The following is a 27,055-nucleotide window of genomic DNA, read 5'->3' as shown; positions in this document are numbered from 1 at the left end:
GCAGTTAAAATATCATAAATATTTTCAGAGACTCGATGAGGCATATCAATGACAAACCAATTCAATGAAGTCAGACGGGATCATAATAAGTGAGTTTCGGATGTCATAATGAATTACAGAAGCATAACCTTTCTGAAGTCGTTCCGAGTGCCAAAACAATTTATAAGACTTAATGAATTATTTAAAACAATTTTTTTTGTTTAGTAGTTAAAAGAGTAGTCAGAACATTTCTTTCCAAAAACTGCTCGAAAACGAGCCTTAAGTACAATAAGGGTAAAATCGGGACTAGTGGGCCCACCTTGGGACAAGCAAGGCGGTGGGCTCAAATTACGCATTTTAGGCTTATGGGGTCACCTACGAAGGTTCTACGGACATTTTATTACTTTTCATAAAGTTTGGGGAAGGTTTGCATAATTTTCAAGAAAGCATACAAAAAAAGGTTCAATTCTATTGAATGAAAGAGGGATATTTTCAAATGCGGATTCCGATGAGCAGAATATTTTCCGAGGCTCGAATCCGATCCTAGTACACCTAGGACATGCCAAAAGAAGAAAAGGGATAGCTTTACATACCTGTCGACGATTATCCGTGAATCCCTTTTGCCTCGTTGCTCTTTTCGCCTATTTATATAAAAGTGACGTTATCGTTAGTAACTATATTTCCTAGTTCGCCACTCTGTAGTTCATTCTTCTATAGGACCTACATTCCCGTCTATATATATGTTCTCACTTAAGTATTCTATTAACTTGCATTTTGGCGAAAATTCGGCAGCACTTCCCCTTATAGGTTCACCTATCCAAATTTCCAATTGTGTTCCTGTAGACACAGAAATACCAGCAACAATACATGGGCACACTTATACTTTCAATTCCTTCAATCCAATAAAAAAAAAACGACAATATGATCGTATCAACACAATTCCAACTTTAACTTTCCAATCTTTTCGCCATATAGTTCGGGACAACAACAACTATAGCATCAAATAAATCAGTCCACTAATTTCCCTTACACCAGCCCCTACACGGCTTCAATACCAACATACAAAATTCCATGATTTTTATTCATTTCCACACATTACCACACGTTCAAACCATCCACAATATATGCAAAATAATATTGAACATTACTTCATATAAGCCTTTCACACGGCTAACTTTAAATTTCAACAATAACATTTCAACACCAACATACACAATTTCATGCATCAAATTCATATTTGTACATTCACAACACATTCAACTTCATCCCAAAACATATAGAAAATGATCAATTCTTACCTTAACAAGTTGGTCCCTTAACCTTGCTATTCACTTGAATATCCACAACACATTGAGACATTAATCACACTTGGAACTTCAACAAAATTTTCCTCCACTGTTCGGCTAAGCAGTTCTGGCCGAGGACCTCCTTCCTTCTCCAACTTACTTCTTTCTTTCACCTTAGGACTTTGATCAAATTACAAAAATAATTTTTCTCCCTCAAACAACCATGCTGGCCGAAACAGCCATGGCCATGTTTTTCTTGCTTTTAAGCTCACTTTGACAAATATGAAAAGAAAATGTTCATTCCACTGTTTACTTAGTCACATATGTATGAGCTCCAATCATCCTACACGTGCCCTTCTAAGGTGGATTGTATTGGATGATTTCATTTTATTCATTTTCTTAACCTCATGCGCATAAAGTTTGTCACCTAGCTCGAGTTCCTGGAAAAGCTTTGCACCAACATTGTTAAATTGTAATATTAAATTGCCCTAAAGATAATACTTTACAAAAGTTGTGTCCCTAAATTTAATCAACCAGGACCACCTAAAAGTAAGTTAATATGTCATGACTCACAATTAAATAACCAAAGGTGGTGCACAGCAAGTAAAGACATGTTAAGGAATTAATTAATGATATATAATATATACCAAGCCATGATCTTTGAAAAGCCCATCATCTGAAGGAATCCAAAACGGTTTTGTGTCTTTATCTGTGTGGGTTTTGTGATCTAACTATATGACACAGCCTGCATGAACCCCCCCTTTTTTTTTTTTTTTACTAATTCGGGTGGGGCCCACATGGCCCCTTTAAGCTTAATTAATTAATGAAGTGATTTAAATTTTAATCCCACTTAATAATCTAATCATAGTTAATTTACCCCTAATCTCCAATAATATCTTTATACCAATAAAATTTATACACAATTTATGTTTTAATTAAAATTGAAAATTAACGATTTCTATTTCGTATCCGAAAATAATTCCGCCTTTAACTTGAGTCGATTTGCTTGCGGATAATTCGTCGTATAAATGTACGGGGTATAACAGAAAACTACACAGGAGAGATAACCCGCACTAGTATTACAGATGGGTTTGGCAAACACAAATAATAGAAAATAAATCCAGGTTTCATTACAGAGCTCCCAATCAACAAATCTCTTCATAGTTCAATAAACCAACTACATGTTGCGCGAAATAGAACTTGGCACCTGCTGTACGAGCTGTGCATCAGCGGCCAGAAGATATCCAGTCTATGGAAGCTTCCTGAAGCCTGCAAGCAAGTACGATAAATATTACAGTACACATATACTGCCATTTCCCCGATCTTGTTGATTAAGTTCGAACATTAACGGTGGCTGAAACAATTTTGTCTTCTCCATATTACTATATCCCTAGAGTCAATAATTTTATATGAGGAACTACTGAACTCGATCACTTGCTACAATGGAGTAAATGAGTGTTTCTTATTTATTCTGAAAAAAGGAGAGAAATCGTGAAATGTAAAATCTATGAAGAGACTACCTCAACAATGAAGTGAGCCCAGGTAGTCTCTGAACGCTTTTCCATCACACCCTTCAAAATTGTCAGCTCCAAACGGTGAATAACATCAAAAATCTCTAAGAGACGTCCATGGTCGTCACACATCATCTGTTTGAAATACATGACAGCTCAAAATTTCATAATGCAGATGCCGGGAATAATGATATACCTTTATAAGCATGTGTCCAGGGTGCTTCAAATCTTTGACAACTATAGGGCACATCTGGTCCGCACTTCCCAATTCTACAGCCCAACTGGTGCCTTGTTGATAATTAGTTTTCACTCCAGCTGACTGAAGGCTCTTGTCAAGAGCTACCTGCTGTACATTTATGGATCAATGAAATTAAGAACTGAGGAAATATTGGAACCCCAGAAAACGAGAGTACAGTATTGCATTCACATTCTGTTTCTTTTCTTATTCTTAATGGATGTCAGTAACTAGAGAATCGTCGCATCCTAACTCAAGCAAACTGCATTGACGCTTTCTGCAATAGGTTATTATACCCTGAAAAGAAACGACAGAGGATCTTATACTAACCATCTCAGAGCCAATGAAGTGCAAAAAGGTCTCATCTAATCTCTACCCCAAAGAAAGATCAGAAGAAGGGAAAATTGTGTAACCTGAGTGATCGCAGTTGCATAGAAAAGATGAACAAGAGACAAGAAGGCATCTTCACATGTCAACAATGGACATGGAAGGCAATATATTATCCACATTAATGAAGAAAAAGCATCATGTGCAAGAACTGGATCAGCCGACCATCTCCAGAACTGAATATCAGGATATTGATCTTCTGTTTCTGTGCATTCCAAGATGTCTTGCATATTACCTACAGAGCATACCTTCCCATGATATCATCTTTCTCTTTTACAAAGTAAAAGAAACTTAGAAGATAATTCCATGAAGCAGCAATATACCTCCAACAGATGGATCTGAAACTTCATCTGTAGAAATGCCAGTGCATATAGACTCCGCAAACAGCTGAATGCCTCTCAATCTCATGAGGACAGTGAGCGAGTTCTTTGTTCGTGTGCTTTGTACAATACTTAGTAACAAAGCCAGTATAAACCCATTTGAAGATTGGAGTTCTTCGTCCAAGGCACCAAGACTGTAGTTTGGAGTTAATGATGTCTTTCCAGATCGAGTAGCAATTTCAGTTGATACAAGAGTGTACTTAAAAGTGTCATACAGAATCAGTGAGTGACAGAGTCTACCAGATACTGTAATCTTATCATAATCTGGAAAGTACTTTCCATACAATACGTTATACACAGATTCAAGGTTTACTCTCATCCGCCCAAACTGCCGAAATGCAAGTCTTTGGAAAATCTCTCTACTTCCAGCAACATCAGCAGCACTTTGGAGGAGAAATAAAGCTTTTTGAAAATGAAGTGCATCTACTATTCCACTTGACGAGGGTGGAGGGCCAACAGCATCTGATGGACTGGTAGTTAAATGAAGGGATGTGAACCTTTCAGAATCTGCAGGTAATGCTGGCAGGACTGAGTTGGCAAGTCCTACCTGATCTGGATCTACAATATGACCTCCTTCAAAAACAATTCTTCCGGTATATCTGTACAAGAGTGATGAGACAGTTAATTATTTGAACTTAATGAATAGGACTTCCAAGCCAATTATAGAACATAATATTACATGTATTTTATAAACTCTAATGCACAAACCATTTAAGCTTTACTGGCTCAAAGCAAATTCAGGATAAGGTCAGAAAAAGAACAGCAATCCTAGAAAGAGGACAACAAGAAACTCACAAGACGCTCCCCCCGAAGAGAATGGAGAACCAAAGATTAAAAATAATTCAAGTCGAATTTACTAAATGGTTGGACAATAAATAGCCTCAAAGAAAGAGCTAAAACGGAAAGGATAGGAAGCATTTCCAGCTACGAAGATTCATTTTGTTTCATGATTCTCGCCCTGAGAGTGAAAAGTATCATTGTTTACCCTTATTATCAATGCATGTTTCTTCCGGTAATCTGAAGCTTAAACAAAACATAGCCTGCATAAGATAGGAAAAAGAACCACTCAGGGGCATAAATGAACAAGAATATACCCGTAAAGTGAACAAAATGAATGCTGCTGCTCCAAAAAAGTTGGGAGTCCTCTATTGAACTTGTACCTTATTTGGAGCAACATCTCTAACCCTGTAAAATACAGGGTTTTGAATTCTGGCTCCCAGGGCAGACTGCCACCTGCAAGTCAACAAATCGAGAAGGCAAAACATAAGAACGTAGACTAGCTGAAATATATGAAAGATGGGAATAAGTACATTGTGAAGGTAGATTTCATAGCACTAGTGGGACCAAATGGCGTGGTAAAGTAATAACTTAGAGCCTTAATAACCAACTTACCTATGACATACTATGTCCAGATATAGAATACTATGCCAGCTACACCATGCTTCATAGATTAGCCAATGTAGTTATTCAAGGACATGGTAAACCAAGTGTATTAATTATCAACAACCACGTATTATATTAAGTGCACCTGTAATTCACTAACCCATTGACATGCCCCCAGAACTTTGCTACTTCAGATTTGCTACTAAAATTGCAAATCATTTCATGTCCTGCACTTGTTATTGATGACATTATCTGAGTAAGTTTCAAATAATCCTGTGAGCAGCAAATGAAAAATGTGAGAGCATGGCTTTCATCCACCCCAAAGTTGATAAAGTTTTGCTTAATGATGATGAGTAGTCATTTGTCTTCATTTATTTTCCACATGAAAATTAGGAGAAAGAGAAAGACATTTCCGTCAATAAATCCCATAATGAGCAAAAGGCTATTAAGTTCACACTTATGATGAACAATCTCGAGCGCCTTATCCAGTAACAGCTTAAATTAATTAAACGAAAATCAAATGTTCATTGTTAAACCAAACAACGTGTTCAGAACACACCTAATTGATATACTTATTTCAGCTTTTTGAGACAATAAATATCAGAGAACCACACCACCAATTCTGAATTTCAGATGCTGCTTTCAAGCATGAGAAATAACTGGAATACGAGCAAGTCTAACCGTCAAACTGAAAAGGAAAGTAAAAGTAGAACAAATTAACTGTTGGACCAGGTATTACCGAAATTATGTGGTCTTCTGTTTCACTTGCCTGCATGAAGCAATAGCAGTGGATCCAGGATAGAGATCCCTTCCAGTATCTCCATCTAATAAGGCCTCTAAAGGCATCTAGGGAACGAAAAGAAATTATTGAGTTACAATACATTAGCAATATCCGCGTCTGACAACAGGACAAGAAGTTTTTTTTACTTAACAGCTTTAAGAATTGCAGGCCCCAGAAAACACAAGGTACTTTTCGAGAAAATGCATCAGTAAAACACAGCTATAACCTGCTATAAGGCTTAAGAGTAACATCAGTTCTATTTTTATTTTTTTTATCACAATAAGAGGCGACTTAGATGAAATAGAGCATGCTAAGTACAACAAATGGATTTGATCGACACAGTTTATTGCATCACAAACTAGATTACCTTCATAACTTGGTAAATGCATCACAGCATGAAGTGATGACCAGTGAATTATATGGTTTGAAATACTGTTACTTTACTCTTTCTTTTCAGAGATCAAGATTGGTTCTGACATTTGGGCACCAATCCTATTGACCTATCTCCAAAAAGTAGACATTCTTTTAGGACTTTGGCCTAAAGTTGGTGTTGTTAGAAACCATGGGCAAGCTTCTCACATTGCCCTCTTATGGCAGTAAATTGGTTGGATTCTAATACTAAGACACAAGGTCAAAATATTACCACTGATGGTTAAAACCCTGTCAGAATTGTATTGGATTCTTACACTATGATCTACATATAGTATTAGAAAGAGACGTTCAACAAACTTGGATAAAGACAACTGACAAGCAGATAACTGGTGACCTCAGTTAAAAGATACGCATGTTGACAGGAAGATATGGTCATAGTAGATTTACCAAGAAACTCCAGAGCAGAAGCTGGTAGGTTCATGATCACATCGTCCACATGCTCCGAGGGCTTTGTGTTCAATGACTCTGAACCCTTCACTCTCTTATTTGGACCCCTTTTTTTCCTACCAGCAACACAAACACCATCATTGACTGCAGATCTGCCTTCTTCCTCTAATCCACCAAATGAACAAATTCAGTTATTCGTATTCAAAGCGTCCCAAAAGCATGGTATTCACAGAAACATCGGATTCAGCATTTAACGTAAATAAACAGAAAACTATCTCTAAATTATATACATCACCAATTACAACTAAGCACACTAGAGCATATATCATTTCTTTACCAGCCCTACCTTCTTGAGAACTCTCCTCACGTCTTTTCACAGAAGTCACACTCATATCTTCCATCACAAATGAGTCCCCGAGTCCTGCTATGTTGCATGACGTTCTGCCAGGTACTTCTTTGATCTCATCTGCAAGGGTGGTTCAGATTAATGGATGAGATTCTTTGTGGGTAAGATCCAGTATATAACTGAATAGTTCACATACAGTCTTCAGATAGTTTCTCCCTATGTGCTTGGCCACTGAATTTCTCGGAGCAATCAATCTCAACTTCTGCATTGCTTCCATTGCAGGGTACAGCAATGAGTTGAGAAATAAATTTCCTTGCATCCATATTGTATGGGAAAATTAGATGATCAACCTTGCTGATTACAACATTAATTTTGAGATAACGAATGCTATCTGGGTTCAAATCATTTGCGTATACCGCACATCCTTTCTGTGCTGCAGGAATAGCAAAAGGACCAATGCCAGCAAACATAACACATACGGTCTCCCCTGACTGGAATTTTGACACCAGCCTTAAATGCTCATGTTCCAATCTAGAACTCCAATACACCAAGCTATAATCAAGCTTGAATGTTGCTCCGAATTGCTTCACTTCTGTGACCATATCATCTTTCCCAGCCAGTATCTCAACTTTTGGCACACAAAACTCATTGGTAATGGCTCCAACTTTATTTACAACTGCTGGATCCTGGGGTAGTTTTTCTGAAAGGATCAGGAATAAATAAGTTATTCAAATAAAGAAGACTGGTGACTTGGGAAAGGCAAAAACAGGGTAGAATCCTCTCACTAGAAGCAAGTGAAATAATGATAGAAATATCATCACATGGATGCCTGGACATAAAGTGGAGGAGATGGAAGGAGGCATTCTGGCCCTAATGCAAATAAGGTGTAAAAAAAAAAAACAAGTGTCTGCCATCAAAAATAATAATAAGGAAAGGGAATTTCATTCAGAAAGAAAGACCTTTCCTTTAGAGACGATAAATAGCGGTCAAGACATCCCTGATGCACAGCGTGTCCACACGATGAAAGATAAATTCCGTCACGATATGTTCTTAAGGATAGTTTGTTTTCACATGCCTTAAGCATTATTCCATTTTCTTGATCTTTCCTTCCAACACAATAAACTTTCATATTCATTCAGACTACCTTTATATACAAATTCTACTGTGTGATTCAGACTACTGCTGTCACTTTTTTTTTTTTTTTTAATTTGAGATGGTAACAAGCCTGTATTGATTCACAAAAAAGGCTGTTAAGCCATAAATTAGGGGAATGAACGACAGAACAGTAAGCTGGAAAAGAAACTGTTTTACTAATCTAGAGAGACTCAACTCGGGGGTTGTTTGGTTGGGGAACAAGTTATCCCAGGATTAATCATTCCGGGATTGTTATCCCACCCTTCCACTACAATCCCGGGATAATTAATCCCGGTATTGTTATACCGTGATGTTATCCCAACCAAACGTGGGATAATAACGTGATTAAATTCATCTCAAATATAATCCCGAGTTTAATTATCCCTTATCCCTCATACAAAACGAGCTCTCAGTGTCTTCTATGTACTCTTGTTTACTTCAAACATGAACAAGCAAAATACAACTAAGTTTCATTTTTTGGACTGAGTTGCTTCTGTTTTCAAAGAATCTTGAGTTCCTTTATTTCCAAATAATCTACCATGTGCTTAAATTCCATCTTCTCTTTTATTCTTTTGTGCCCCCTCTTCTGTTCCAACTGGATAGCAAATCCAGTGTGTGACACTTGTAAATACATCTTAAACACAGGAGTAGGATATTAAGTGAACTTTTAATCTCCCACTTCAACACTGCTCAAAAGAACTCAAAACACAGTCATGCACCAAGCACATGAAGCCACAATGTGCTAAACTCCAACGAGGTAAAACTCAGTACAACGTTTCTCTGAAATCACGGTTCTTTCACAGGCAACAAAAAACTAAAACCAAAAGTTACACCAAACAAATAACACTAAAGATTGAGGCCACTAATTTTTTTTTTAAACTCGTACTATTAAGATTAAGGCCACTAATTACCTAGAATAGCTAAAAGACAACACCTAAAAGACAACAACAACAACCAAAAAAAAAAAAAAAAAATTACATCGAGACAAAGAGGAAGAGATCTTTTAAATACTACTATTAGCAGAATCCAAAATGAGTAGCTCCCCACTAGACATAATCTCCACAGAATAAGGCTCAATCCCAAGTTTGCTTCCATCAAACACTGTCTCCACACTATACCCACTCTCAAATTTCATCAGTGGTCGCCCAGAAATCACCTCAAAAACACCATCATTCACCAAAAATCGTCGCGAAATTCTCAAAAATATACAGCCCAGCATTAAATATTACACCACGTAGCCCAACAACGACAACGAGCTTCCTCTAAACATGTCTCTTCCAGCTACCTCTATTTTCTTTGCAACCTTTCTGATATCTGATCAACAGCTAGCTAATCAATTTTCAATTTCACAATTAAAGGCAAATGATCTGATATGCGGGATGTAACCAGGGATGGTTGAACACTTGGCATCAACATTTGTAATGCTTCGGAGTATAGAACCCTGTCTATCTTCAAACACCTAGCTGGATTGTTATCATCTTTATATGTTAATTTATATTCAAAATGCTCCTCAATAACATGGTCCTGTTTCAGAAAATCCTCAAGTCCACGCAATTATTTTTTGGGTAGAGAATCCGACGAAAAGCTCCTCTCACAATTCAAAGAGAGATTGAAATCACCCATAACAATCCATGGGGTAGTTGGTTACTGCAAACGAACTCTAAATGGCTCAAGATCAAGGCCTTGTGTTAAATCTCCGTAAACTCCAATAAAAAGAAATGATATTTGGCTTTCCAACTAACTGAAACGTTGTGATTATATAATTATTTTTGCCACGAGAGATACTTCTCTGACATGATAGAGCCGTGACAACGTCAGTGTCCCACATTAATACGATATTTTCATGTAGATAAGAAGTCAAGCCATTATTTCTCCATAGATTGATTCAGTTAAACAACAAACGATGGATTCACAGAATCAAATTCCATAACAGTTATTAAAACATAGGAGGAAATTAAACAAGGGAGAGAACTGATACATAGATAGACATATAGATCCATAAAAGAAAGTAGCATAGGAATTAGATCTAATCACTGTCGCTGCTGCTGCTGCTATCATGTCCATCATGCTTCTTTTCCTTCTTATCCTTCTTCTTTTTCTTCTTCTTCTTCTCCTCTCCATCCTTGTGATTGTGCTCTCCACTTTCATCTCCATGGATCTTCTCCTTTATCTTCTCAACAATCCCTTCTTTGTGCTCTCCACTATGCCCATCCTCTTTTTTGTCGTGCTTATCGTCATGGTGTTTTTCTTCCTTGTGTTTATCGTCATGTTTCTCTCCTTCCTTGTGGCCTCCGATGTGGAGTTTTTCTAGGATTCCTGACATGTTTGGTATTGACAGAATTGTGATCGGGGTGAAGAAAATGATGAATAAGAGGGGGGTATTTATTGGGGAAAAGGGAGCGTCCTCTGCGCGTTACTCCATGTCAGCATTTTACATTTATAACCCTCTTACGCGTACTCGATTCCACCACCAAGATATTTTTTCTCTTTTAAAAGAGAAAAAGATACTCCCTCCACCCACTTTTAATTAAAGATATATTTTACATTTATAACCCTCTTACGCGTACTCAACGAATGTTACGTTTGAGATATTTCCCTCATGCTCTCTCCGTTTTTATTTATGTGAACTTATTTTTTTATTAATTTATACGAAAAAGAATAATTTATTTTATGTTTGAAAATAATTTATTTTTATGCAATTATTTATATTCACATGAAATATATGTATCTTATTTAACAACACAAGTTTTAAAAAATTTACTTCTTCTTTAAATTTCATGTCCAGTTACATAGATTCACATAAATTAAAACAAAAATGACTATTATATATATTCTTGTGACAAGTGTCTACTTTACCAACTTTAAATGATAATAATATTCCATTATTGCTTTTTTCTAAATGGATATCTACTGTAAAAAAAATTGAAAAAGGGAAAGTAGAACACAATTAATCCTTTCTTTTGGGTAAGTAATAATTTTTTAATTTACCAAGTAATATTGACAAAGCTCAGGTTAAAAAACTGAGAGGTCTGGATATAAGTCACAGCCTTGCACAAACTCAGGAAACAACTGTTCTTCAGCGAACTGCTACCTTAACTAATACTTAATACTTCATATACAATAGAATAGATTTATAATACCACTAGTTAAAGAGAAAAGGAAAAATAACCAATCTAAAAACAGAAACAGGTTTTGGGAAAATTCTGAATATTGTACTCTTCCCATGTTTTATTTATATATCATACTTTTTTTTTATCTGCCTTTTTTTTATCTGTTCCAAATTAATACTATTTTGATTTCAACATCTTATTTTACAAATATTGTACTCTTCCCATGTTTTATTTATATGTCATACTTTTTTTTATCAGCTCCACATTAATATTATTTTAATTCCAACATCTTATTTTACCTCCATAAAAATGACATAGCATAATTAAGACCATAATATTTAAATGTGATAACTACTATTAAAAAGGGCAAGGAATTGAAAGTCAGAAGCAAGCAAAGCTAAAAGTTAAACACAAATATTGAAACAATATTAGCAATAATTTCGATTAGAATCCTAGCTACCCCTAATACTATCAACAAAACCACCTAAACTAGTAAAATCATCAAGAGGAAGGTTAGCGGCCTCTTGCAAATCCTATTGCAAAGTTCAAAGGCAACATAGAAATCACATTTAAGCTCACAAGTGTTCATCAACATAATCTAGTAAGAAATAAACTAGGAAACGAAGTATTTATACTAGGGTTAAATATTACATCAAATGTTCAAAATAACTTTTAAGTAGGCCTAAATACGTAATATGCCCTCCAAGGTGCTTCCGTCCTTCAAATCTTGATCTCCTTTCCATTCATTGTATGATATTGTAATATTCGGTAGGTGTCTCCAAGGGGCTCTTCAAGGTATCTATCATCATCAGGTGTCTTCCAAGATCTTGAAGTTCTTTTGCTTGACTCCTCGTGAAGGGTGTTGAAGTAATGACTATGTGTTCGTCATCAAAATACAAATACGGGGTAATTTTAAAAAATTTGAAAGATCATTATATTATACTCAAATAAGTTCAGACATTGTTCCTTAAAAATATTTTTGAGAACACGTAAATAATAAAGACAACAATATTTTTGGGAACACGTAAATAATAAAGATAACTACTTAAAGCACTTTTTGTATTTTGAAAAAAATTATTTAAAAAGTTGTACATCATTTTATATCGACCTATTCAAATAGGAGAAAAAATCGCACTCGCTTTGTTTCAATTTGGTTATCTTACTTTTCTTTTTAGTCCGTTTAACAAAGAATGTCTCTTTTATTTTTTGGCAACTATTTAATTTCAACTTTTCACATGATATGTTTAAGATCACAAGATTAAATGACATTTTTGTACATTCTACTTATCTGTAGTTTAAGACCACAAGATTAAAAAATCTTCGTTATTTTCCTAAACTCCGTGTCAAGTCAAAATCAAACAAATAAATTGAAATTATGATAAATATGGAGGTGATTTGTATTGTCCTTTCAGGATAAGTAAAAGCAACTATGGTAATATTTTGAGTTTCCTTATAGAGAAAAGTAAAATCAATGTATGGTAAGAAAATCAAGGCAAAAACCCTAACAATTCTCCCCTTTCAATTTTCTGACAAGATTCGATGTACATTCTTCACGTGCATGATCATCATCATTGTTGCTTGACATGTTTAATTCCAGTTAAAAGAATTGGAGCCCTTAAGGGTTAAAATTGATTTTTTAAAAGATGCAGCAACTGGATTGTTGAAAATATGATTGCAAATTTTCTCCACATGCAGTATTTTGGATTTTTCTGGGACTAAAACGTCATTATTGTCAAACTTGTGTAGCTTGCCTTGAACCTGCCTTCAACCTCGCTTCACCAAACCATTGACTCTGTCACTCCCCGAACCATGAGCTGGGCGTAACACGACACCCGGTGCCTTGCTGCATGTGACCAAGCGAACCACATGGCTTGTTGAATCAATATGGGACATGTACTAATGCGGAATATAAGTTAAAACATGAAATAAAACTAAATAAAGCATAGGGTTTAAATATAATACTGAAAATACTTTCTGAAAAAGTAAGTGCGGAAGAAATCTGAAAACACAATAAGTATTGAGCCAACACTAGCTATACGACTCTAAACATCTGACATGACATGTTAGACCAGTCTATGAAACCTGTGAACATGAATCTGAATACTAAACTATTTACCGGGACAAGGCCCCCGGTATACCTCTACTGCATGACATGACATGAACATAAAATAAAGATAACACCCCGAATGAAATGGGGCTCACCAATAGCTGATACAAGAAATCCTAGCGAGCAGATTCGTCGTCCTATAAATCAATGTACTCTTTCGAGTCTTAGTGTGAGGTCGCCGATTAATATCCGGCTAAGACGTTGGCAAGCCTGAATATACCGTTATTGCTCAAAGGCTAGGAGTGCCGCTAGGGGCCTAGGTTTGGTGTTCCCGTCCCCAAGACCACATAGATAGAAAGAATTGACACAGCAGGACATTAGAGAAACAGGTTATTGAGAAAGATAAACAGTAAGCTCTTACTAATTACAATACAAGAACAAGAAGGATAAACATAACAGAGATAGTAGACTGTCACGACCCAAATCACGAATCATGCGGGCACCCACACTAACCCTCCCTGGTGGGCGAACCCTTCAGGTAACTACCTTAATTTGATACAACATGCGGAATAAATACTTTTATTATAAGAAATTCCCAAAAGTTGGTCTAGACGCATACAAGAGCTTCTAAGAAGTTTACAATTTGAAGTAGATAACAGACTCAAACTGGATACGACTTCTGTTTAAGGATGGAGAACAACAGAAATCTAAGGAGAGACTCTGGGTTGCAAGATCTCAAATAGATCACCCAAACGCCTTTGACGAATGCCTCGAAACGGTCGTGAGACTTCGAACACTACCTGAAAATAACTATACACTCCACAAAGAGTGTAGCAAGAGTAGTATGAGCACAACACAAGGCTCGTAGGTATCATAGGCCGACAATGGTTAGTTCACGCATATTAACAAGAAGCAACTAACAAGTAAGCAGATAAGTAATCAAACGCAGTTCCAACTCTAGCACATATAAAAGTCTAGCGGTACGATAGTCACAAGGGATTTCAAATCTCAGGTTATAAGCCTAGGGGAAAATCTCCAAACCTCGAGTCCATCGAGTCTCTAAAATAATTACTTACAACAACAACTCAATAATTCACAAATTAAAATCAATCAGAGAATGTGCCATGCAATGACATGAATAGCAATTCAAATGGAGTGCCTTGCAATGCAATGTCGTGCTATGTAAATGTTATGCAATGCAGTAGTCACCTCTCACGCTCCACTCTCGTACACACATGCTATGGCAATGCCTTATAGTCATGACCCATGGGGGACCCGCGAAGTCCATGTACCACTCGTGCTCTCCGGCAGAAACCTCGGAGGCTATCAATTTCTCTCAATCTCCGGCAAAGACCTCGGAGTCTCTCAATCATATTCAATCTCCGGCAAAGACCTCGGAGTCTCAATCTCCGACAAATACCTCGGAGTCTCTTTGTCACTCTCAATCTCGGGCAAAGACCTCGGAGTCTCTCAATCACTCTCCTCACCATTAGGAAAACATAAAATTAATATGGAAACATGTCATGCATGATATCAGTCTCAACTATATCACCAATATGCAATAAACAAGTACAAGTCATATTATTGTCCATGACTCAATAATCAATATTACCCTTCCCTTTCATAAGGTAAGTGAGCTAGTATGTGATAAAGATACAACTAGGTAATAATTACATCAAATAACACATAAAATATGGGATGCATGCCTCGCATGAAATCAACCTCAATAATCACCGCAGTCATGGGTTTCATAGATTCATACTAGGAAGTGTAATTCAATATTCAGTTTCTCAGTAATAACCTTCCTCTTCCATATGACCAGTGAGATCACAAGAGAGAGGAAATTATATCAAGTACATGAAATCACAATACAGTGACAAGCTCATATAACGATATCGCAATAATGGCGATAAGCCCACGTAACAGCTGACATTATCAACCTAGATGAAATTTACCTCCACACCATGCCTGAAGACCTATCATGCTTTCCCCGTCAATCATTACTATCTACATACATTTTGCTAACCAGAGTCTAGACATAAAGTAAACCGTAACCTACCTCAATGCCGAGCAGGTGTCACGAACTTTCACGCCAAAGCGTTTTCCTTCTGAAGTGCTTCCGAACGGAAAAAGTCTTATATGCCAATAATTTCTGTTTTTCCACCTTACTTCATTGTGAAGAGAGCCCGAATCCAATACACGGTAAAACGAACAACGAGATCAAAGCGGTGCCCAACACCCGTATTTTGTTCTTGAGAAGAACTACACGTTGCTGCCTCAAATTGCAGTGCCATTGCAGTACACTTCATTACTTATTTAATTTCCCCAAAGGAAAATTTCTAAGTTGCACGACTTTTCAATTTAACAGAACCAACATTCCATGAAAAGTCTTGTGCTGCCCACTTCTTGGTATAATATTCATTATGTGCTGCCCACTTCATGGTATAATATTCATTATGTACAAGATCATAAATAAATTTTTTATTGTGGCAGTGGTGTCCACTCCCTTTTTCTCCATTGCAAATTTCTCAGTTAAAAGATTGCTATGTACACTTATAATCTCACGTTTTGGTATCTAAAGAAACAGTACTTGAAACATTTTTCTATAAACACAATGAGAGTGCTGAATATAATGGCACCCACTTATACACTTTATTACATACTAATCATAATTATCCCAACGTGTCCACCCACCAGATATTGTATAGGATAGTCATGGGTTGCTTTACTTGTCATGGTCCCACGTGGACATGTTAGTTCTTAATTTTATCCACTTGATTCTTAATTTCCTCACTTGTCTCCCACTATAGTTAATAATAATAATAATAATAATAATAATAATAATAATAATAATAATAATAATAATAATAATAAATTCCTAAGAAGCATAAATAAAAAATGTAGTGCAGCCGGATCATTATGCAAAAGTGGCATTTGGGGTTTTCCAATAGTCAATACTTTGAAAAAAGTGAGCATTTGAGTACAAGATTGCTGTGAAGCATACATAAAAAAAAATGCCACCAATTTGTTGTCACTGATTGTTAATTGCTATGGACCCACGTGGTGCATTATTGTTAACATACCACTTATTCTCTATCCACTAATTAATTATTTAGTCTGCCACTAAAATTCAATGTTTAATCCCTACTCACATAATTAATTATGGGCTTGTCCTATTACTCCCTAACAAAATAATTGTCCAAAATAATCTTTTTACTCAACCATTTTATTTTATTTAAAAATTATCCACTCCGTCAAATATCATATTTACCCACTTACACTTTATATGTGTGCAAATAATATTTCTATGAATAAACTATTCACACACATTAAATACATATGTTCTAAAATTTACTCGTCAATTAAATAACCGAATCACCCATTATCGCAAGCTATAGACACCAAAATTAGACCACGAAAAGGGTGTTTTAGGGATATTAGGCCTAAAAGTGCTAAACGACCAAACGGGCCGTTACATAGACGTACCCACATAGGATAGTATCCCAAATACAACTCTTTTCTGAAATACATTCATGAAAACCCGTCTTCAAGGTTTTGAAAGACTAAGATTTTACAATAATTTTAAATGGGAATTCTATTTTCAAAAACAAGATATATTATATTACATAAGATTTTTTTTAAAAAGAATTCCATTTCAAAATTCCTTAAAGAACCCTAGAGTTCTTGACGCCTATAACAAAGGAGATCCCAGTAGAAATATAACTTCAGAAGAAGTATTAATTTCTATACAAGAAGCTGAACGTTTATTAAAAGCCAGCGAAGAACAATTAGAAATTATTGAACATAGTATTGAGTGGTATCAAAACCAACTTGATAAAATAACTGCTCAATTTTAATCATGAGTCTTGATAATATGAATGTTCTAAATAGTGTTAACATATCAATAGAAGCTACAAGGATAGCTAAAGTTGAAAATGATTTACAAAATTGGAATATTCCAAAAGAGCCGTTCCGGCAAATCTATAATACAGGAAAGTTTGATTTTGTAAAAAACTACAATATCAAAACTTGTGAATCAACTGTTGCCATCAATAGTTCAGCAGAGACTATTAAACTATTATCCATCCATGATATAAACAGATATAAGAAAAATTATAATTTTCTTCACATAGGACTTGTCCAAGTTGCTGTCAAACCTCTTTACAGATTAGGTTTAGACACACCTTTATGTCTCTTACTAAGGGATGATAGGTTATTAAACTTTGATGGCTACTTTTGTGTAAGAGCTTACTGTTTATCTTTCTTAATTCTTAATAACCTGTTTATGTCCTGCTGTGTCAATTCTTTCTATCTATGTGGTCTTGGGGACGGGAACACCAAACCTAGGCTCCTAGAGACACTCCTAGCCTTTGAGCAACAACGGTCTATTCAGGCTTGCCAACGTCTTAGCCAGATATTAATTGGCGACCTCACACTAAGACTCGAAAGAGTTTGACGGTGTTAGACCAAGAGAATAAAGTTACTAAGCTCTAAGGAAGATGAACAGTAAACCTGACCTCTTAACAATATAAGAACATGACTGGATTATAATAAGATTTCGACAGAACCCTAGGATAGTATGAGAACTTAGCCACTCATACTTGGCTCTGATACCATTTTAAGGATCTTTTTACGGCTAAAATAGTAAGTAAAATAATTGCGGAATTTAAAAGAAAATACTTACAAAAGTTGAAGACTTTTTATTCAAACATTGAAAGCATACATGGGATTTTACAGAGAGGGAAGGGAAAAGGCTATTTCGAAGTAGGGGGTGAGTTTTCGAATGCCTTATTAGTTACAACTTGAGAGTCCTATATAGATCTCGAAAATAATTAACATCTCTTGGATGATTATAAGTGGACGGCTATCTTTAAAGATGCCTTCTTCTTTTGCTTTTGAAAAGTTGGACGGCTACTTTTGTAAAGTTGTCTACCACTTTCCTTTTGTCAAGTATGGACGACTGCTTTTTGTAAAGTTGTCGGCCATCTGCTTTTACCTCTTTCTTTTCTGAAGGGGTAAATATCTTTATGATAATTCTTGATAATGAAGATATGACTGGGCCATTCCTTGTGGGTCCATCATGTCGCCATTATCTTCTGCTGATGAAGATGCTGTATCCAGTAGTTCTTGAAGATCTGCTGGGTCGGTATCATCAATATTGCTTAAAGCCTCTAAGAGCTTCTTTTTTAATTATGCTTTGGATTCTGTTGATCCTGTCCTGCTGCTGGATGGCTTTGGATTCTTAATTTTCAAATTTTTAGACTCCGGTGTCCATCCTTTGCTTTTTATGGTTTTAACTAAATATTTAAATCTTGATATTTCATCTATGTCAAAAGACCAACTGATGATATAAGAAATTCTTTTTCTTATGTAATATTGACATAATTTAATATGATCCGGTAAGGTGGAAATCTCCTGTTCCTTCTAGAATCTTTCATAATGAATTTTGAAGCTTTTGGGCATTGTTGCTTCATTGCCTCCAAATCTTTCCCAGCAGGTGTAGAACCATCTAGGAATTAATTGATTTAGACATTTGCTCGCTGTATTTCACGAACCATGTGTGAGAAATGGGTCTTACATACAGAAAATTATGCCATGCCCATTCATAATCAAAGTAATTATAGGTCTGGGGCCTATGTTGTTATGATAATACGATAGGAGTATGGAGATGATCCACCTTCCAATCAAAAGGACTAATAATCTTGTTTATGGTGACCTTGGAGTATGCAATACCATCTTGGCCATGTTTGTTATTTGTAGTATGTTCAATTGTTATTGATCCTGTGTCTGTCAGGATAAATTCACAATACCTCCTAGTCTTGATAGTGTCATTAGTTTCAATATAGTCAAAATTAGTATAGCAAGGTTTGAGTAAATCCTCAGCCTTCTAATTTTCATAATGTTTATCCAATGTTAACACAGGGAGCATTGCTTTGTTAATGATTTTGAACTCTTCTGGAGTTGCCTGTTGTTCTTCCTTCTTTGAGGGAGTGCTCGGATCAACTGCTTGGGGGAAAAGACTCTGGGGTCTTCATTTTGTAACATTCACTGGTTTGGATTTTTCCTTTACCTGTTGTGGAACTGGTAGAAGGTTGGATCCTTTGAAATGGGGATGATGGTTCTGTTTAGGGAATAGAACCGAGGATAGTTAATTTTTTGTTTTGGGTTGGAAATGTGGGCCTCATGGGCCTGGGTAGGTTTGAAAATTCAGCTAAGGCTGAATACCTGTTATCATTTGGTTTTTTATCGAGTTTTTTCTGGAAGGGGGAGTTTGGGGCTCCTGGCCTCATGGTTACCCTGTAAAAATTCCCTTGTAAGAAAATCTGGTAAAGAGTTTAAATCTCCTTTTATAAATTCGATTTCAAAATCAAAACTTGATAGTAAAGCTTGCCATCTAGCAAAAATTTGTTTAGAAACAAGATTTTTAACATCTTTTTGCAAAATGTCTTTTGCTGATTTGCGATCAACTCTTAATAAAAAATTCTTATTTATCAAGTCATCTTGGAATTTTGTAATACATAGTACTATAGATAAAATTTCTTTTTTAACAGTACTATAATTCTTTTGTGCAGGATTCCAGATCCCTGATGTGAAACGAACTAATTGTTCTACAGATTCTGGGACAAGTCTTTGTTTAAGAATTCCATCATATCCTTCATTAGAAGCATCGGTTTCTACTATCATGAAAGCATCTGGGTTTGGAATACCTAGACATGGAAGTTTTTTTACAACAGTCTTGATTTTCTTAACTGTTTCTGTTTGTTCAAGACTCCATGGGACTGGGTTTTTCCTAAGACGCTTGTAAAGAGGTTCACAGATCTTTCTGATATTAGGGATAAAGTCTGCAACATAATTAAGACTTCCTAGAAACCTTTGTAATTGGGTTTTGTCAGGAATTTCATCTGGAAATTTAGAAGAGAACTCTATGGCTCTACAAATGGGTTTATAAGTACCTTGGTATAAGTCATGTCCTAAAAATCTAATTATTGTTTGAAACAATTTAATCTTTTTAGCACTTACTACCAATCCATTATGTTTAACAATCTTAAAGAAAGTATTCAGATGTTTAAAGTGAGAATGTATGTCCTCAGAAAATATTAATACGTCATCTATATAAACAATAGACATATTGCTATAAGGGTTAAAAATATTATTCATAATATACTGGAATTCAGAAGGGGCATTTTTTAACCCAAAAGGCATAACATTCCATTCATATTTCCCCAAAGGGACATTGAATGCAATTTTTTATTTATCTTTTTCAGCAACTTGTATTTGCCAAAATCCTGATTTCATATCAAACTTACTATAGACGTTTGCTTTGTAAGTTCTTTTTAATAGATCTCTTTTATTAGGTATCGAGTACCTAATCCATTGTAATACTTTATTTAAAGGTTTGTAATTTATAACTAATCTGGGAGATCCTCTTTCTTTTTTGGCATTTTTATTTACATAAAATGTTGAACAGCTCCAAGGGGGCCTAGAGGATCTTATTATCTTTTTTTTTTTGTAAAAGATCATTGATTTCAGTTTTGCAAGTTTCCATTAACTCGTCCATTAACTCGTGGTTCATTTGGATAGGCCTTGCCTTTGTAGGGATGGCCTGTTCATTGAATCCATCAATATATGGTAACTCAACAATGTGTCGCTTTCTTTCCCAAGAAGCACTTGGTAATTCTGAACAAACTTCATGTTCAAGTTTTTCTTGAAAACTTGCTATTTTCTCTATCACCGGGTTTTTTAAAGTTTGTTCAATATGATTAGACAATAAACATATTTTGAAAATAGTTTTTGATTTAACAAAATCACTTTCATCTTGAGAAAGAGTAGATAAAAAAGGAAATCTATTTCTTTTCCTAATACCGTAGTATAGATTGCATCTAATCCGGCAAAATAAGGTTTTATCTGAGTTATAAATGGGGTTCCCAAAATGATTTGTTCATTTATGTCTCGGGTAACCACAAAATTATTGATAAAACAAATCCCATCATTACAAATGTGGGCTTTAGATAATTTGTAATCTATTTTAAGTTTTTCTCCAGTGGCGGAGTATAACTTAGAAGTACTTTTTTCCAAATACTTAGTAGGTATTAATCCTTTCATGATGCAATTTTTACTGCTCCTGAATCAATTAAAGCTAATTTATTAAGCGTTATGTTTCCTACTTTTAAAGTAATAGGAACATGCCAACTTTGTGATTTGACTATTGCTACAGTTTGACCTGTATTATTATTAACATATGTTTCTATAATTTCATCATTTTCTTGATGATTTATAGAATCGTTATTGTTGGAATGATTATCTTCACTATCTTCTGCAAGAGTTTCTCATCTTGTCTGAGATAACACTTGATCAGTTAGATAATCCATTTCGACTTTATTAAGCCTTGATTTAACATTTTTAATCTCCTTTTTTACCGAGATTAATTCATATTGTAAATCCTGGATAGTCGGGTTCTCATCTTTGGAAGAGAACCTATTCATGACATATTTCATGTTAAAAGGTTCAATCGAAGGTTTTTCCTTGGATTGATTAAGGATGATATTTTTTAATTCAATTAAATATTTCTTCCTGGATTCGTCACCAGTGATATGAGTGACAAGGTCGAGAAGAAATTCTTTTGATTCTTTAGTAATAACATTAATTGAATTCTGACTGTAGGTGCATATAGCTCCTGTACAGTTACAATCTTCAAATTTAGAAGTGTTGGAATTGTATTTTGATTCAATTTCGATATCACTAATTTCACTAGAAGAAGATGAAGTGTTGTCATTTTCTTCTAGAATAGTGTAGAGTTCATTTTTTATCTTATCATCGACTTCGAGAAGATTTATCTTCTTTTTTTTTTTTTTTCTATTATTGACTCGACACTCATTAGATCTGTGGCCTGTTTTGCCACATGTCCAACATGTATCACCAGAATTCTTTTTTGGTGATCTTTTAAATCTTTTCTTTTTAAAAGAATTATCTACATTCTTCTTTTTCCTATAATGAGGTTTTGAAGCTATAGATCTCTTTGTTATTTTGCTCGATTTTTTGGCTGGAGCAGCAACTTTCTCAACACCAAAGTCTGGACAAAAGCTTCCTAAATCCTTTCGAGATTGTTGTTGATCTTTTTTCAAGAAATGTTTTAGTTTCAAATTTGTACACAGATCTAATCCCGTAACATTAATATAACTAATTATATCTCCATAGGTAAGATTTTCATATGGAATTCTTCCATTGAACCTACCCTTGATTTTGGTTCTAACCTTTTCGGCGAACAATGAAGGTAGATCGCTAATAAATCTCTCTTTCCAGAAATCATTACCACAGTCTTCTCTTATCATAACTTTTTCTAAAAACATATCGTTATACCACCTAAAATCATCTAATTTGGGGCATTTAAGATTGTTTAATAATTCTAAACTTCTGTCTTGGAAAAGTTTTGGTTCTCCAATAAAGTGTTTAGCAATACTGTAAATTAGTGTTACTGAAGAATCTTCCATTGCTTCCTCAACTGCTACTTGGTTATTTCCTTCCATTTTTAATACAGTACCTATGGTTATGGCTCCTAAAATTTGGGCTCTATTATCATCGGAGAGATAATTATCCCACCAATTTTTTAACATTCCTATGAAACCAGAAATAATTAAAGAAGCAGCATATCTGTCTCCAGCATGCTTAATTTTGTAAGCTGTGATAGCCATACACATTTCGTGTAAAACTTTATATATTTGGCTTTCCGCTAATCCATCTATGTTCCATTAAGATATATCGTTTCCACTATGTGATGTTTGGAGACGATATTGATCTTCTTCAAATTGAACATCTAGAAAAGAGGGTCTTTTGTAATAATTCTTTTTTGTAGAATATCTTGGATTAATAGTTAGCTTATGAATTTCTCTGTCATTAGTACTTAAAGTTTTAACTTCTTTAGTACCAATTTTATTTGAAGTCTTTGCTTCAGATATTTTTAATTGTTTATTAATCTTATCAAGAAAATCTTCTTCAAGATTAAACTTGTCAAGTAATTGTGGGAATTTTTCTTTAGAAAATTCTGGGAGTTTAAATATTGGATGTTTCCCCATGTTGGTACTAGTTGTAGCTTTTGAAGGAGCTATTTGGTTATTAGTATCTTTTACTAATTGATTAGAAACAACATGTAATAATTGGTTTGTATAATTACTTTGCTGAATCAATTTGTTAATGTCCTTAGTTTTAGGATCACTATCCATATTGGTTCCTTCTCTTTTAAAAGGGGTTGCGGTAATTACTTCTTTACCTACTGGAATATAAATTTCTTCCAATGGTGGAACAGTTGATTCGACTATTCCTTTGGCTTTTGTATGCCATTTGTTAACTAACATGGACAAAGATTCCTTTTGGTTTGGAATTTGTCATGTTAATTCAAACCATTTGAAGAATTTTATATTACTCTTACACCTTGTTGTATCGCTAATCCAGTTAGCCTTAAAATCTAATCTAGCTTCAAAGCTATAGGTATCCATGTACCAATCTAATTTCTTTTTATTCCTTGGACTTTTCATTTCTTTGAACAGGTTATTCAATATCCGGTTGGATCTATCAACCTAAAGTTCCTTAGATCTACATCGGTTAATGAATCATCCTCTGGCAGTTGAATGTAGAAATTAGAAATTAGATTGGTACATGGATACCTATAGCTTTGAAGCTAGATTAGATTTTAAGGCTAACTGGATTAGCGATATAACAAGGTGTAAGAGTAATATAAAATTCTTCAAATGGTTTGAATTAACACGACAAATTCCAAACCAAAAGGAACTTTGTCCATGTTAGTTAACAAATGGCATACAAAAGCCAAAGGAATAGTCAAATCAACTGTTCCACCATTGGAAGAAATTTATATTCCAGTAGGTAAAGAAATAATTACCGCAACCCCTTTTAAAAGAGAAGGAACCAATATGGATAGTGATCCTAAAACTAAGGACATTAACAAATTGATTCAGCAAAGTAATTATACAAACCAATTATTACATGTTGTTTCTAATCAATTAGTAAAAGATACTAATAAACAAATAGCTCCTTCAAAAGCTACAACTAGTACCAATATGGAGAAACATCCAATATTTAAACTCCCAGAATTTTATAAAGAAAAATTCCCACAATTACCTGACAAGTTTAATCTTGAAGAAGATTTTCTTGATAAGATTAATAAGCAATTAAAAATATTTGAAGCAAAGACTTCAAAGAAAATTGGTACTAAAGAAGTTAAAACGTTAAGTACTAATGACAAAGAAATTCACGAGCTAACTATTAATCCAAGATATTCTACAAAAAAGAATTATTACAAAAGACCCGCTTTTTCTGATGTTCAATTTGAAGAAGATCTCGTCTCCAAACATCACATAGTGGAAACGATATATCTGAATGGAACATAGATGGATTAGCGAAAAGCCAAATCTATAAAGTTTTACACGAAATGGGTATGGCTATCACAGCTTACAAAATTAAGCATGCTGGAGACAGATATGCTGCTTCTTTAATTATTTCTAGTTTCACAGGAATGTTAAAAAATTGGTGGGATAATTATCTCTCCGATGATAATAGAGCCCAAATTTTAGGAGCCATAACCATAGGTACTGTATTAAAAATGGAAGGAAATAACCAAGTAGCCGTTGAGGAAGCAATGGAAGATGCTTCAGCAACGCTAATTTACAGTATTGCTAAACACTTTATTGGAGAGCCAAAACTTTTCCAAGACAGAAGTTTAGAATGATTAAACAATCTTAAATGCCCCAAATTAGATGATTTTAGGTGGTATAAAGATATGTTTTTAGAAAAAGTCATGATAAGAGAAGACTGTGGTAATGATTTCTGGAAAGAGAGATTTATTAGCGGTCTACCATCATTATTCGCCGAAAAGGTTAGAACCAAAATCAAGGATAGATTCAATGGAAGAATTCCATATGAAAATCTTACCTATGGAGATATAATTAGTTATATTAATGTTACGGGATTAGATCTGTGTACAGATGTTACACCTCGGAAAATTTTTCGTTGATGTACAGTGAATAGACTAACGAAGAACACGAGTATACGGTATTTTGGTCAGTATGGAATGACGTTTGATGACCCTAGTTAAGATTTCAAAGATGTTTGAGATAAGAGAAGAAAGTTGGCCAAGAGAAGGCAAAGCATACGATAGGTATCGAAAAGGAATTACGAGTAGCGAGATAACGAGGATTTAAAAAATTTGCATACAATTCTCGAGTCCGAAGAATTCCAAGGACAATACGTAAATGGTCTGCATGCTAGGCCTCTGTCTGAGAGTATACTAGAATATCATCAATGAACATAATCACGAACAGATCTAAGAGAGGCCTGAATACATTATTCATCAAATTCATAAACACTGCCAGAGCATTAGTCAATCCAAATGACGTCACCCGAAATTCATAGTGGCCATATCTCGTTCAGAATACTGTTTTTGGAATATGTTCTTCTCTAACTCTCACTTGATGATACCCTGATCTTAGGTCAATCTTGAAAAACCATTTGGCACCCTGCAGCTGATCGAACAAATCATCAATTCTTGGAAGCGGATAATTATTCTTTATCGTCACCTTGTTCAACTGTCTATAATCAATGCACATTCGTAGGGAGCCATCCTTCTTTCTCACAAACAAGACAGGTGCTCCCCATGGTGATAACTAGGCCTAATGAATCCCTTCTCAAGCAAATCTTTTAGTTGTGCCTTTAGCTCTTTTAATTCTGCAGGAGCCATTCTGTAAGGAGGAATAGAGATTGGTTTAGTATCCGGTAAAACATCAATAGCAAAATCAATCTCCCGCTCCGGTGGGAGGCTTAGAAGTTCATCTGGAAATACATCCAGAAATTCATTTACTACTGGGACGGATTGAAAAGTCGGCGACTTTACTTCAGTGTCATGAACTCGGACTAGATGATAAATATAGCCCTTCGCAATCATCTTTCTTGCTTTGAGGTAGGAAATAAACCTACCACTTGGAGACGCTGTATTACCTTTCCATTCGAGTACGGGTTCTCCCGGGAATTGGAATCGGACTATTTTCGTTCTACAATCCACATTAGCATAACAAGAAGCCAACCAATCCATGCCCATAATCACATCAAAATTTAACATTTTCAGCTCAACCAAATCAACTTTAGTCTGACGATCACATACACAATCATACAATTCTTATACACTTGTCTAGCTATTACGGGATCACCAACCGGAGTAGATACCTCGAAGGGTTTAATCGGCTCGGGTTTTACCCTAATTTGGCTAGCAATATAAGGAGTGATATAAGACAAGGTAGAACCCGAATCTATCAATGCATGAACGTCATGAGAGAATATGGATAATATACCTGTAACCACATCTGGGGAGGACTCAAGGTCCTGACGTCCGGCTAAAGCATAGATACGGGGCTGAGTGCCACCTGAACTGGATGCTCCCCCTCTGCCCCTACCACGACCTGCTGGAATCTGGGGAGTCTGTCCTACCGGGCGCACAGATGAGGAAGAACTAGCTGCTGATCCTATGGGATGAACCCCAACTCTACCACTCATCGATGGACAATCTCGCATCATATGTTCAACCTGGCCACAGGCATAGCAAGCATCTAAACCTCGACGACACTGACCAGAATGTAACTTACCGCACTGGCTACAT

General features: G+C 35.4%; 4 protein-coding genes across 4 annotated transcripts in view; all 4 read right to left on the bottom strand.

Annotated features, from left to right (window-relative positions):
* Positions 1-27,055, bottom strand: part of LOC132630147 (pentatricopeptide repeat-containing protein At2g37320-like) — a 94,911-nt gene that overhangs the window by 988 nt on the left and 66,868 nt on the right. Inside the window, exon 2 of the mRNA XM_060345727.1 lies at positions 573-620. The gene's annotated coding sequence lies outside the window, so the exon portion shown is untranslated. The remainder of the gene's footprint in view (positions 1-572; positions 621-27,055) is intronic.
* LOC132630151 (transcription factor bHLH157-like) lies at positions 2,356-3,226 on the bottom strand. Its single transcript, XM_060345731.1, has 3 exons — positions 2,973-3,226; positions 2,786-2,911; positions 2,356-2,534 (listed from the first exon to the last, which is right to left on the bottom strand). Exons 1-3 carry the CDS (start codon positions 3,024-3,026, stop codon positions 2,424-2,426), a joined length of 291 nt encoding a protein of 96 aa, XP_060201714.1. The 5' UTR covers positions 3,027-3,226; the 3' UTR covers positions 2,356-2,423.
* On the bottom strand, positions 4,196-7,835 carry LOC132630149 (tRNA (guanine(37)-N1)-methyltransferase 2-like; the record flags this gene model as incomplete). The annotated part of the gene is made up of 8 exons (XM_060345728.1): positions 4,196-4,377; positions 4,764-4,818; positions 4,939-5,011; positions 5,307-5,434; positions 5,901-6,007; positions 6,762-6,926; positions 7,108-7,227; positions 7,304-7,835. Coding segments are annotated over 8 exons (1,221 nt in total), but the record flags the coding sequence as incomplete, so codon positions are not given.
* LOC132630150 (protein SRC1-like) lies at positions 10,092-10,608 on the bottom strand. Its single transcript, XM_060345730.1, has one exon. The coding sequence runs from the start codon at positions 10,562-10,564 to the stop codon at positions 10,268-10,270; it is 297 nt and encodes a 98-aa protein (XP_060201713.1). The 5' UTR covers positions 10,565-10,608; the 3' UTR covers positions 10,092-10,267.

Source organism: Lycium barbarum, chromosome 3 (genome assembly GCF_019175385.1).
Source record: "Lycium barbarum isolate Lr01 chromosome 3, ASM1917538v2, whole genome shotgun sequence".
Taxonomy (NCBI): Eukaryota; Viridiplantae; Streptophyta; class Magnoliopsida; order Solanales; family Solanaceae; genus Lycium; species Lycium barbarum.
Note: the sequence above shows the minus strand (reverse complement) of the source record. Positions and strands in the feature narration are given on the sequence as shown.